At 45.0% G+C, this 13,292-nt stretch overlaps 1 protein-coding gene across 2 annotated transcripts in view; it reads right to left on the bottom strand.

The window, feature by feature from the left end:
- The window catches only part of RNF216 (ring finger protein 216), a 116,261-nt gene that overhangs the window by 15,515 nt on the left and 87,454 nt on the right, over positions 1–13,292 (bottom strand). For both annotated transcript variants that reach the window (XM_050966553.1, XM_050966554.1), the window contains 2 exons: positions 8,426–8,523; positions 5,120–5,342 (listed from right to left, as the gene is read on the bottom strand). In XM_050966553.1, coding sequence (XP_050822510.1) covers positions 5,120–5,342; positions 8,426–8,523 — 321 coding nt within the window. The remainder of the gene's footprint in view (positions 1–5,119; positions 5,343–8,425; positions 8,524–13,292) is intronic.

Genomic DNA, 13,292 nt, shown 5'->3' with positions numbered 1-13,292 from the left:
AATAGAATCTATTTTATGCTATCAATGAAGCTTTTCAAAATACTGTTTTATCTACAGGGTTTTTTGTACCATCTTTAATTACCGAACGTCACAGTAAAATGTCTGCCAGCCTCATGCGAAAGGAGAAAGGACAGACCCACTTATTTTTTCTGGGTTGAGTTTTTTTGCTTTAGAAAAATGACTCTGAATGAGTTTATCCACCAGGGCCTCCCTTTCTGGGTTTTTTAATGCTCTCTCTTTTCCATGTATGTGTGTTCACAGCCGTTTTTAATAAACTTGAAATGATTTCATGAAAGAGACTTCCAAAGGATTAAAGGTTTTGGTTTCAAATCATTCCCAGATCAGCTGTGGAAAGCCTGAGGAGCACCAGGCGCAGACTATTTCTTGTGTGTTCCTTCATGCAACAGATGGGGGATAAAGGCAGTTCTGCGTCATAAAGGGGACAGGGTAGATGCAGTACTGCAGGAAGAGGGGGGTGCTGCTAGAGAACACGCTGGCATAAGAGCATAACAATGGCCATAGTGGGTCAGACCTATGGTCCATCTAGCCCAGTATGCTGTCTTCTGACAGTGACCAGTGCCAGATGCTTCCGAAGGAGTGAACAGAAAAAGGCACTTTATCAAGTGATCCACCCCCTGTCATCCAGCACCAGCTTCTAGCAGTCAGGTGTTTAGGGATATCCAAAGCATGGGGTTGTGTCTCTGACCATCATGACTAATAGTCATGGATGGACCTAACCTCTATGAACTTATCTAATTCTTTTTTTAACCCAGTTATACTTTTGGCCTTCATAAAACATCTCCCTGCAACAAGTTCCACAGGTTGACTATGCATTGTGAGACACCCTCCAAGAATTCTAATAGAGTGGAGAGGCGTGATTTCCTTTTACAGAGGCCATGTTGACTCTTCCCTAACATATCATGTTCGTCTATGTGTCTGATAATTCTGTTCTTTACTATAGTTTCAACCAATTTGCCTGGCATTGAAGTAAGGCTTACCAGTCTGTAATTGCCAGGATCACCTCTAGAGCCTTTTTGAAAAAGAAAAAAAAATGGCATCACATTAGCTGTCCACCAGTCATCTGGTACAGAGACTGATTTAAGCAATAGGTTACATACCAGAGTTAGTAGTCCTGCAATTTCACATCCGAGTTCCTTCAGACCTCTTGGGTGAATACCATCTGATCCTGGTGACTTACTACTGTTTGCTTTATCAATTTGTTCCAAAACCTCCGACAGTTCCTCAGATTTGTCACACAAAGAGATGCAGAGTTATTAAAATAGCAGCCATTCAGTTTTGAAGGGCTTGAGTGGATGATATGCAATAACCACAGTATTATGACTAAGGTATTTTAGAGCTTGTGGTCCTGCATTAGACTAAACTGTTTTTTAGAAAGAGTCCTCCCCCCACTCTCCCCCAGCAGAGTTAAAGTTGTTTGAGTGCCTTAATTGTATATTTCTTACCTTAACGTGTCTGGAGTTTTTTATGTATAAGCTTAACTCTGAATTTCCTCTGTTTATAATGCTTGATTTGGGGATAACTGCAACGTCTGTGGAATGATTTTTGCCTTAAGTTACTCAAGCATACTCTCAACTTTAACTCCAGCTTAACACAGTGTGTCTGGGAATTCCCTAAGTGTTTGATAATGTCATAACCCCAAAACAAGAAACTCACTGTAATGGCTACCATGCAATATTTCAAATAATTTGAAAATAGGTAATATTAAACAAACATTTTAGAATTTTTCAACTCCTGAGGGCAGATTCACTGGTTCACCAAAACAGTCAAACTCCATGAGTCATTTCGGTTTACGGCTGGGTTGCATCATCAGATCAGCACAGACCAGCTGAGCATACTGGTAAAATCTGGCCCATAATTTGCAACTGATTTATGGGCTTAGAGGGTGGCCTCAGTAAAACTGGCAGTATGTGCCGGGGGGCAGGGAACTAGAGTCCCAATGACTCTGTGCTTTAAGGACTCCCCCGGCAGCACGGCCTAAGTGTGCAATGGAATAGAGGCTGCAGTACCACAGAAAGCCTTTCAAGCTAGCATATGGCCACAGAACATCTGAAGTGACAGCTGGGCCAAGCAGTCTACCAATGAGAGCTGTTGGCATGTGAGTCCAATCTCCCTCATATCCCTAACTCATGACAACTAACAGAATTGTTGAATGCAAATTAGCTGCAGAGGTGATGATTGGTTAAATTATCCCATATGTCACAATGGCCCCACACTTAGTAGTTGCCTGAGCTTGTCTGTAACTTATAGAACCATAACCATTAGATACAATCAATAATAACTAAGTTTAGTTACAACGTAATCTTTTAAAATATTGCCTGTGGACCAAATTTAAATTATTTTGACTATACAGAAAGATTTAAGTGCCTGCATTATTCGGGTAAGATCATTTGGGACAAAGAATAATGAAAATGCTAAATGTTTTAAAGGACTCAGTTTTTAATTACTGGTAATTTTTAACAAACCAATTAACAGATTCATTTGTATAGTCTCAGAAGACTCATTCTAGACTCAGAGTGAGTGTTCTAAGTCTGGGGAAGGATACATGGTATTTTTCATGCAAAACAGAGGTTAAATTCCTGGCTTTAAGGGCAAAACAGAAATTGGTCTTAACTATGGGGTCTCTACCAGCACTTCCATAATGGGTTCTTCACCAAGGCTATCAATCATCCCACAATGTAACAGCAAGTTAAAATGCATATTCATGAATGTGCAAAGTGGACTCCTGCACCATAGCTACCATTTCTTGCTCTGTTAATAAGACAACCAGAATGTGGTAACTCTGTTTGCCCTAACATAAGTAGTGGAGGGAAGGGAGATGCTGAACTAGTCCAGGGTGAACCATTTATAGACAAAAAGAGCAGTGAAGGTGGAGAAAGCAGTTTGCTTCTAGATCTGCCTGCCTCTAATAAAAGCCACACGTGAATGCACTCGTCCATTTCATGATTGCAGCACTCCGTAATACTGATAGCTAGGCAGGAGATGCTCGCTCGCTCGCACGCACAGGGCGGCAGATGCAGGAAGCAGCTGAGTGGCTGAAGCTTTTCCTTTCTGTACCCTTAGCACTAAGTTTGTTTACAAGGGCTATGATCCAACCATGGACACTCCAACTCCATACCAAGCAGCATGGAGCCTTCTGTTGATTAAGGAATAAACAGGGTTAGAAAGGAAAGAAAAAAGTAAAAACGATTACCCAGAAAAGGGGTGAAAGGAACACACACAAATGACAATGGTGTCCAGACATGGAGCAAGGGGGCACAGTGCTGAGCAGGGTACCGATTCACTGAAATGAGGTCTCCATCAAGACAGAGGATAGGAGCCCAGATAGGGTTCCTGATGTTCTTCTGCCTCTCTCGATTTCCCCTTATGAGATACACAACTCAGCTTGCATCTTGCATTTCTTGACCTTGGGTCACTTTCTCTGTATTGTTCTTTCCCTTATACCCCCGCTCCTCATGCTAGAGCAGAGCGGGGACAATGCTGAATTAGCCCGAAACTCTTTCACTTATTCTCTTTGAATTTTTTTTTTTAAAGGAGTTAATACACAAAAATCCATTTACAATTTCAGCTTAAAAGCCTACACTGTCCCATGTGTTTCATGGCACCCCTGTGCACACTGAACGGAGAACTCACCCAGCTTCAACTCCTCAGCCAGCCAATGCTTTGTCATCCAAAAAAGTTGGCAGTGCCACCTCCCAGCTGAGAGTGGGAATTTTGCTTTGCCACGCTGGTTAATTAAACAGAGGAAGAGGGCTGGATGACAGTATATTCTTTGTTTTATTCTAAGTACAGTATGAGCTTTTTGAATGCCCTCGTGTTCTCCCTGGCTCTGTAGATATGTCATTGCTGAATACAATCAGCAGCCTTGTGGGAATGAGGAATGTTTTCTGTTCCTGACTTGCAGAATCGTGTCCTGATGGGAAATGGAACAGTGGAATTAGACTGTTTGGACACTGAAGGAACAGGCATCAGAAGTACTCTGGCTGGGGCACAGGGAAAAGGTGTAGTTAGCTCTTTGTCCGGCTTTGTTCTGGGCAAAAAAACTATTCAGTGCTGGGAGAAGTCAGGAAAAAGACAACTTTTTTGGGGGTGGGGATTTAAACCGGTGATTGAACCTAGCTGGGTTCAGAATTCTTTGGAAACTCCTGAGAGCCTGCAGGTAGAGGGGAGGGACTGTGGAGATGCCAGTGTGGTGTTCACCTAAAGGATGGTAGCAACGCAGGGCGGTTCACAGAGTAAGGAAGTCAAAGAGGTGCATAAAGATGAACCAGTGAAGCTCTGGTAACCCACTGTGGTCCTAGTGCTGCTACTCCTTCAAGGGTTAAGAGTTTGAACCAGTCAAGCTCAGGCAAATACTGGGGAAAACCGCCTTGCAGCTTTGCTCTTTTAAGGCTGCTTCCTGGCAGCAGGAAGCTCTCAACTCCCTTCTTCTGCCTCCATCCCATTTTCTGGCTTTGTACAAATGAAGATCTTCAGGAACATGACTCCCCTGGTTATTATACCTATTACAGCTTCCCATGTTAGAACTACACTCCAGTCCTTCTCAATGTAAGCCCTGCCAAAAGCAGCAAGAGTGGACATAACTGATATGTTATACCAGTAACTTTGTACCTTTGACTTTCAGGCACTTCAAACATTCACTCATCCATCCGCACCCAGAGTCACGATACCCATATCTGATTGGTAATTAGGCACAGAGAGCAAGCCATTTCCCCAAAAGTCAAACATGGAGCCAGACACAGAACTGGGAATAGATCTCTGGAATCCCAACTCCCATCCGCTGCCCTAAGTACTACATACACAACTCACTCCTCCTTGCTGCATGCCTGTCCCGCTATCCAGATGCCATGATCATTGTTCTTAGCATTCTCAATTGGAGAACCATCTTTACTAGAAGTTTTTCAGTGTTTTCTTTGTTAAAGGGAGTGGGGGTCCTTTACCAGAGCAATTTGGCTGGCCCTGATGAAAGGAAATGGTTGTGCTGTCTTAAACCTGCACCTATGCTGATCTGTAAACAGAGTTCCTACAGTGGAGAGCTCCTAACACAAGAGCTCCTAACTCAACAGTGACTGCAATATTCCATGATTGGTTAATTACCTACCGTGGGGTCGGTCCAGAGAGAACATTTTGCACAATCCTGGCAAGGGGCCCCTGGTGATCGAGGGTGTTGGCAGAAGTGGTCATACCCATTAATGGAGGCTCGGCAGAGGTAGCACATCTGGGCACCACAACGACAGGACATGCGGTTGCAACCCTCAGATTTAATTAGGCCAGTCCCACACTTATGGCATTTTCTAATTCGGGCTGCAGTCATTTTTTCTTCTCTGCAACATAAGAGGGGTAAAAGGGAAAGAAATTGGAAGTGGTATGTTTGCTTTGGCTATTCTCAGCGTGAGTAATGAGAACCCAGCTCTCTCAATAGTACTTTCCCTAATTTCCCCCTCACTTCTTAGACAGTCCTGTTTCTCCCTACTTCATCTCCAAAGCCTCGTGTTGTTCCAAGGAGGTCTAGGCTGAACTGCATTTGGAGCAGAAAACAAATTGATGAGTAGAAAACAAATTGAGTGAAAGGAAGTTAATCACTGGTTACATTCTACAGGCTTAAATCTGGTTTCTAAGTGAGCCAAAATGCAACAGGGCTAAGCTCTGGCTTGGAAACAATTTCAAACCAAAGTCAAAGGGCCAAAGGGCACATGAATTCTTGACTTGGCTGCACAGAAATAAAGTCAAGGAGATAAAGGTGCAGGGATAGCAAGCTGAGTAATGTCATTCACTAACTCCAGCTCTTGTGTCTGGCTGTTGCTTTGGTTACCAAGTTGCCATGAACATATATTTCAATTTTTAGTGGACTAGGCCTGAGATTTTTGGACATTCCTTTTCTTTATTCACCAGAAATTAAAGAAAAATCAAGTCTTTCCTATAGACAATGGGCATTTTATCCCTCTCAAGTCTCTCCTCATTCCCACACAGACTCTCTAGATGTTACTGTTCAAAGATATGCACATTGGCTTTATGATAGCACAGAATACAAGCTGGAATCCAGAACATTATCTGGAAGTGTTTGGTTCCAATAATGGCTCTGCACAACCCTTCCCTCTGGCAGATGGTTTGCTGACAATGGACATAATTCTAGGATTATAATTATTGGGGTATAATCCACTGGAAGGGCTCCATTAACTATATTATCTTGATGCGGGAATTGGAAGGAAAGTCTTGGCAAATAGCTCCTGTCACGACTGAGGGCTGAGAAAACTATTTCTGATTACGGTATCCATCTTACTGAGCTTTAGGCCAGGCTAAATTCTTGAATTCGCCACCTAGGAGAAAGCGATACTAGGAAAGTCCAAACCAACAGGTTTGAGACTGAAGAAACTATCACAGTAGCCCAGTGGAGGTGTTGCACTGGTATTGAAAGAGATGGATTCCTTTGCCTCTGCTGGCTAGGCTGTGTGTGTGTGTGTGTGTGTGTGTGTGTGTGTGTGTGTGTGTGTGTGTGTGTGTGTGTGTGTGTGTGTGTGTGTGTGTGTGTGTGTGTGTGTGTGTGTGTGTGTGTGTGTGTGTGTGTGTGAGAGAGTGAGAGTGAGAATCTAGTTACTCTAGTGGACTTGTGAGATGGACACAAGTTCAGCACACAATCAGCCTGATCAAAGCAGTCTGGAGCTCATCAGCAGAGGCTATGTTGTATTGAGGTGCACTAGCAGAGTAGTGTGGAGGCAGCCTTCATGGTAACAGCCCATAATATACCTTGCTCTCGCCAGAATTATTAATTTCTCACAATTCAATGAACATCAACTTCAGACCTAGCGTAAGTTTTATACTGTAATGGATAATGAACTTGTATCCACACCCTCTCTGAATTTCATCCAAATACTGAATCTGTATTAGGAAGAGAGAGAAAAAGCAGTTCATGGAAGTGAATCGGCTCTGATTGCTGCTCCTCCTTCGGCCTCTTAACAGGATGCTGTTTGAACATTTCTGGAAACTCTGAACAAGGCAGGAAGCTAGGCCTGGACTCCAGCTGTTCTTCCTTTTCCTTATATTCAACAGGAAGCTTTATTGTCTTCACACGTGAAATCTCATCTGGACAACTACGGAAGGCAAAACTGTTAAAGGTTTTAAAGCTATGTTTCCCCTTCTTATTTGGGACATGACAGTCACAATACTCCTACTCCCCCTTTTCCACTGGGAAAGAAGTGGCAGAAAGATACTGAATGATGCACATGGAAGTTAATATTTTGCTGAAAATTTATGTACCGAGGGATGAATGAAGAGGCTTCACTTGGACTCACAATGCTAAAACCTGCACAGGGCAATTCTAGTATTAAAACTCGATTTCTGCCTACCCCAAGCACACTAAATACCAGATCAGAGATAAGATACAGTATTGCTAGAGACTGGGATACATTCAAGAGAAAGAGAGATCAAATTAGCAGCAGCAGGCCATTCTAATTCCAATATGCCAGACCAGCAGTTTTATATCACAACCCCCACTTACTTTTTACAATTAGAATCATAGAATCGTAGGACTGGAAGGGACCCAGAGAGGTCATCTAGTCCAATCCCCTGCACTCCAGCCAGAACTAAGTATTATCTTGACAATCCCTGACAGGCGTTTGTCTAATCTGCTCTGAAAAATCTCCAGTGACAGAGATTCCAGAATATTTTGGCTGTTGCTACTGTATGGCCAAAGATCACACTCCAAGAGATTTTATGAAACTCCTTACATTTTAGCATCTGCATTTCAAATGCAGGTCTGCAAAAATCTTCACAGAATAATCCCTAGCTTGTAACAGCATGTAAAATATGTGCATCTGTAAATGTATGTGCACAGCTCCTTCTATGAGGAAGGAGGCGGCCAGAGGGGAGAGTGTTTTGTGTAAGTGACACCTGGGCAAAAAGCACTGCATTATAAGTTTAGATTAGCTCTGAACATTAACAAGTGACCTGATGACGAAATAAGGATTATTCTGTCTCTCTGTGCAGCCCTCCTCTGTGTGCATGACACAACATACCGGCCAGATGCAGTATTAAGGTTTCATTTCCTCTGAATGAACAGGTACTAGCTACTACAAGATGTCAGATTAAATGAATCAATTGTGTTCGGATATAGAAACTCCCACCGTCTTGCTTTATCTCATGGACTACATTGTTGAAAATCATTCATGGATATTCTATCACAGAAGCCTGGTACCTGTTCATTTTTCATGTCCCCAGAACCCTCTCAGTGGAATGTAACTATACCCACACAAAGTCAAGGGCCTTATTAATACACAAACAAGGGTTCTCTTTATGTATTCATACACACAATACTTTTTACTGAATTTAGCGACACAGATGGTGTCTTGCCTAACCCACATTAGAAGCTAGAATAAGTTTTCAGTTTTTCCAGATTCAGGAAGTTACTTACATAGATGTTCTATATTTTATGTCATCCTTCTCAGCCAGCTGTTCACAGGTGAGATTCATGTGCTCCTTCCATAGCCCCTGGCACTTCCTGCAGGTTTCCTGAGGATAACAACATGCGTTAATGGGAACAGACCATCCCAGACACATCACTGAATAGCAAAGCTACAACTTGTGAGAGTGTTCCCCAAACCACATAGATTTGCGCTGAAAGATCAGGCCTACAACATACAGCAGAGATTCACCAGCAGCAGCTGAGTTTGACAAACCATCAGCACGCAGCTAGACCCCAATGATGGGGAAAGTGCAAGAGGAATTTGGGAGCTTCCCGCTGTTACAATAATCGCTTAACAATGGGCTCTAGGGATGAAGTTGTCACCAATAGCTATGCAAGACATGGCCAGGGACTCTTAGCTGAACAAGTTTCAGGGTGAGTGGTTGCCTGCCATTTTAAGCCTAGGAGAAGTTTCGAGGGCCTAAGATGTACATATGGTGCTAACTGCAGCTGTCTTAGTCAATGCGAGGGGAACTCCAAAATGGTGCTCATCCTCCCCAACTTGAGAGGATGCTCATCATGAGAAATGGAGGGATTCCAGAGCATGGTAATAATGAAAAGCCTACCACCACTTCTCAGGTGCACTGGAATCTCCATGTCACCCAGCCTACAAAGCAGATCAGGGTCCTGCTTATCAAGTCCTCTGAAAATTAACAGAGCAGACAACTTTAAATACACCAGTGGCCTGATGCTTAAAGGCAACACGTGGGCAGACAGTTGGAGAATGGAGAAGGAATCAGAGCCAATTATTATGAATCCTTAACCAGAACAAAAGTGATAATTTAACTAGAAGTTTGGAATAAACCCATCCTCTCTTCCCTGTAGATTCTCTCTTATGCAGCATTTTCCAGTCTGGGGTTTGTAAAACCACTGGGATCACGAAAGATGTCAAAACAGGGTAGGGAGGGAGTCTTGACACTAACTAATCTATTTGTATTTGAGGGATGAAAAGTGAGCCATTAGCATCCTTTGATCAGCAAACAGTTAAAAATATTTTATGTGTGTATCTATCTATATATATGCACTCATTTCCTGGCTGACTAACCTGATAAATTACCCACAGTTTCCATATATGGAGTAGAAGCAGTAGCTCAGAGCCTGCAGAGAAGATAGCCAAGTCCAGTGCAACTCAAAATACAACCCATTTCCTCTTGACGCCCCAGGTTTTTCCAACCAGGATTCAATTATTACTGACTGTTTAACAATTCCAGGGGTCTCATTATATTATAGATAATACCTTTCTGAGGAATCAGGTACAACTCAGTCTCACGCCAAATCATTCCACTTGCTTCTCAACATTGGTGTTTTGCTAACATTGCTCCCATCCTTGCCTCCTGGCGTTGGAATGGAGAGAGGCCAGGGGACCATGGCCACCCCACTTTTTTACCAGCCATAAGGGTGACCAATAGGGATACGGGGCAGAAAGGAGCAAACAGGGGACGGGACTTTGAGGAGAAGGGGTGGGGTGGGAGGACAGGGCCACGGTTCAGGTGCCAGTGGCCCCCCCACTTTTAGGGATCTTCTGCCACTCCTGTCTCCCTTAGACCATAGAGACTTCAATTTACTTTCAAATAGAATTCTCATCTTCTGCTCCCAGGAGGACTTGTTCCTCCACAACTAAGGGTTTGGCTACACTTGCAGGTGTGCACGCTGGGAGTTAAAGCTGTCTTTGTACAGCTGTGTAGGGAAAGCGCTGCAGTATGGCCACACTGACAGCTACCAGTGCTGCAGTTTGGCCACATTTGCAGCAGTGTTGGGAGTGGTGCATTATGGGCAGCTATCAAAGAGCACCTCTTCCCATTCTGGCGCCGTGGGTTGTGGGAAGGGGGCGGAGGGGACAGGAAGCAGAATGACCTGCCCCAATGCCCCATGATGCATCGCTTCTCATCCCAGCAATCCCTGTTTTTCCATCCACGTTTGGCGCCATTTTGCCTCTTTCAACGGTTTCTGTGCAGCGCGATTTCTGTGGGAAATGGAGCCCGAACTGCTGAGGAGTATGCTGACGAGTCTCGCCAGCACATCACGTTTGGCAGTTGAGCTATTCCTTAAGATCCAAAGTGACAGTGAGGAGTCAGACTATGATAGCGAGTCGCCTGACGCATACGACATGAAATTGCTTGTGGCATTCACGGACATGCTCAGCACCATGGAACGCCGCTTTTGGGCTCGGGTAACAAGCACTAACTGGTGGGATCACATCATCATGGAAGTTTAGGATGACGAGCAGTGGCTGCAGAACTTTCGGATGAGAAAAGCCACTTCCATGGGACTGTGTGCTGAGCTCGCCTCCACCCTGCAACGTAGGGACACGAGATTGAGAGGTGCCTTGCCGGTGGAGAAGCGGGTGGCTACCGTAATCTGGAAGCTGGCAACTCCAGACAGCTACCGATCGGTTGGGAACCAGTTTGGAGTGGGAAAGTCGACCGTTGGAATCGTGTTGATGCAAGTTTGCAGAACCATTAATCGCATCCTGCTAAGAAGAACCGTGACTCTGGGGAACGTGCAGGACATTGTGGATGGCTTTGCCCAAATGGGTTTCCCTAACTATGGAGGGGTGATAGACGGGATGCATATTACTATTCTGGCACCACCCCACCGGGCATCCGAGTACGTTAATTGGAAGGGGTATTTCTCCATGGTTCTCCAGGCGCTTGTGGATCACCGTGGGTGTTTCATTGACATTAACACAGGCTGGTCCGGAAAGGTGCACGATACACGCATCGTTTGGAACACTGGCCTGTTCAGGAAGCTGCAGGCCGGGACTTTTCCCCAGACTGGAAGATCACAGTAGAGCATGTCAAAATGCCCGTTGTGATCCTTGGAGACCCCGCTTACCCGTTAATGCCGTGGCTCATGAAACCGTACACAGAGAGCCTTGACAGCAGCAAGGAATGGTTCAACTACAGGCTGCAAGGATTAGGGATGCCTTGAGGGAGGAATTTGAGGCTGAAAAACAACAGTAATGTATGGTGCCTTGCAGGGGAGTGAAGTGCAGTGGTTACAATGTTAGTAGGAATCTGTGTTTGCTAAGCTGATTTGCAGTGTCTGTTTCTTTCCTGGGCTAAGGTATCTTTGACTTTCTGCAATAATAAAGACTCTTTTCAAAGCCAAGAATTCATTTATTGAAAAGAAAATAACTTTACTGACAGACACACAACTTTTTGGGAACCTACAAGGGCAGAGGGGTGGGGTGGGGAACTGTACAGTCACAGGCTTGAATATGTCCTGTCTTGAGTGCTGTGCAATGACTGCCGCACTTCAGGATGGCTATACTGCATGGTGAGAGGGGTTGAGTGCAGAGGATAAGGGCCGTAGTTCTCAGGGATGCTTGGTGAATGTACAGGTGTTGGAGGCAGCTGGTAGTGGTGGTGGTAAGAACCTGGATGCTGAGGAAGGGGGTTTTGAGCTGACATGGGGACACAAGGGAAAGAGCTTTGGGACAATGGCGGCAGGAGGGGGCGGGCGCGGTAGTGCTCCGCCTCCATGGCTACGAGCGCCTGGATAGAGTCTGCTTGGCGCTCCAGGATGCTTATGAGCTGCTTTGTGCTTTTCTTCCTGTCTGCTGCATTTCTCTGGAGATCCTGCTTTCCCTGTCCCTCCAGTCCTACACTTTTTGATTCTCTGTGACAGAGTGCTGCATAACTGTTTGCAGCATGTCTTCTTTGCTTTTTCGCGGCTTCTTCCAGAGGTTTTGTAGTCTCTCATCCGTTGATAACATGGGCTGAGCAGCGCTGCATCAGCAGCACTATAGTCGTTATTCCTCAGGCCGAGGTGGAGTATAACTAGCGCTGTAGCCAGGGAGATACAGCACTGTATGTGCCTTGCAAGTGTGGACGGTGAGTGAGTTGCAGTGCTGTAAAGCCACCACCAGTGCTGCAACTCTCCAGTGTAGCCAAGCCCTAAGGAGCGAGAGATGGTGCTGCACTCCCAGTAAAGGGAGTCAAAATGTGTCCAGTTTCTCCCCTTAGCCTCCACCATGCCTAAAGAAATGGCAATTGTTGCCTTATACACTGCTGGGATTCTTCATAATCAGTATTTGCACAAGTGAGCTGATAACCAATACAAAAGGTAGGTTAAGTGCAGCTGAAATTGAGTTCTAATGAGCTCTCCCCCAAAGATACTTGGCATAGCTTTTGCAAGCATTCCATATTGTTTCTACCACTATGAATCTGGCCTGATGGGCCACCTAATAGCCTCACAGTGTTTTGCCAAGATCACAGGCCTGGACATTTTGCATTGAGCTGTGTTGTATAAATTGTATTGACTAGCTCAGCTATTGAGTATTTACATGTGCTAAGGCCACAATTTTGTCATGGAGGTCAAGGAACCCGTGACTTCCAAAGACCTCCATGACTTCAGTCCCTCTGGCCACTCATGGCAGCCAGGAGCTACAGGGCTCCCCCACAGCTCCAAGCCGCCGTGGGTGGCTGGGGAACCCTGCTGCTCCCGACCGTGGGTACCCAGCAGCTCAGAGCCATGGGTGGAGGGGGACCCTGGAGCTCCAAGCCCCCACAGGTGGTGGTGGGCCCCCAGAGCTCCCAGTCAGCCCCTGCACCTGCCCCGCGGCTCCCCATTGTGTCACGGATATTTTTAGTAAAAGTCTGGGACAGGTCACGGGCCTCCATGAATTTGACTTTATTGCCCCTGACCTGTCCCTGACTTTTACTAAAAATATCTGTGACAAAATCTTAGATTTAATACTAAGTAACCACAGGTCTCTGATCATTGCTCAGTTTGAACAGTGATAAAGTCTAGCCCATTATAAGAAGCCTTTTGCGCTTTACAAAGCAGCTCTGTTTCATAAAGAGCAAGTGCA

This window comes from Gopherus flavomarginatus, chromosome 9 (genome assembly GCF_025201925.1).
Source record: "Gopherus flavomarginatus isolate rGopFla2 chromosome 9, rGopFla2.mat.asm, whole genome shotgun sequence".
NCBI lineage: Eukaryota > Metazoa > Chordata > Testudines > Testudinidae > Gopherus > Gopherus flavomarginatus.
The sequence above is the reverse complement of the archived record's forward strand: the minus strand, read 5'-3'. Positions and strand labels throughout refer to the sequence as shown.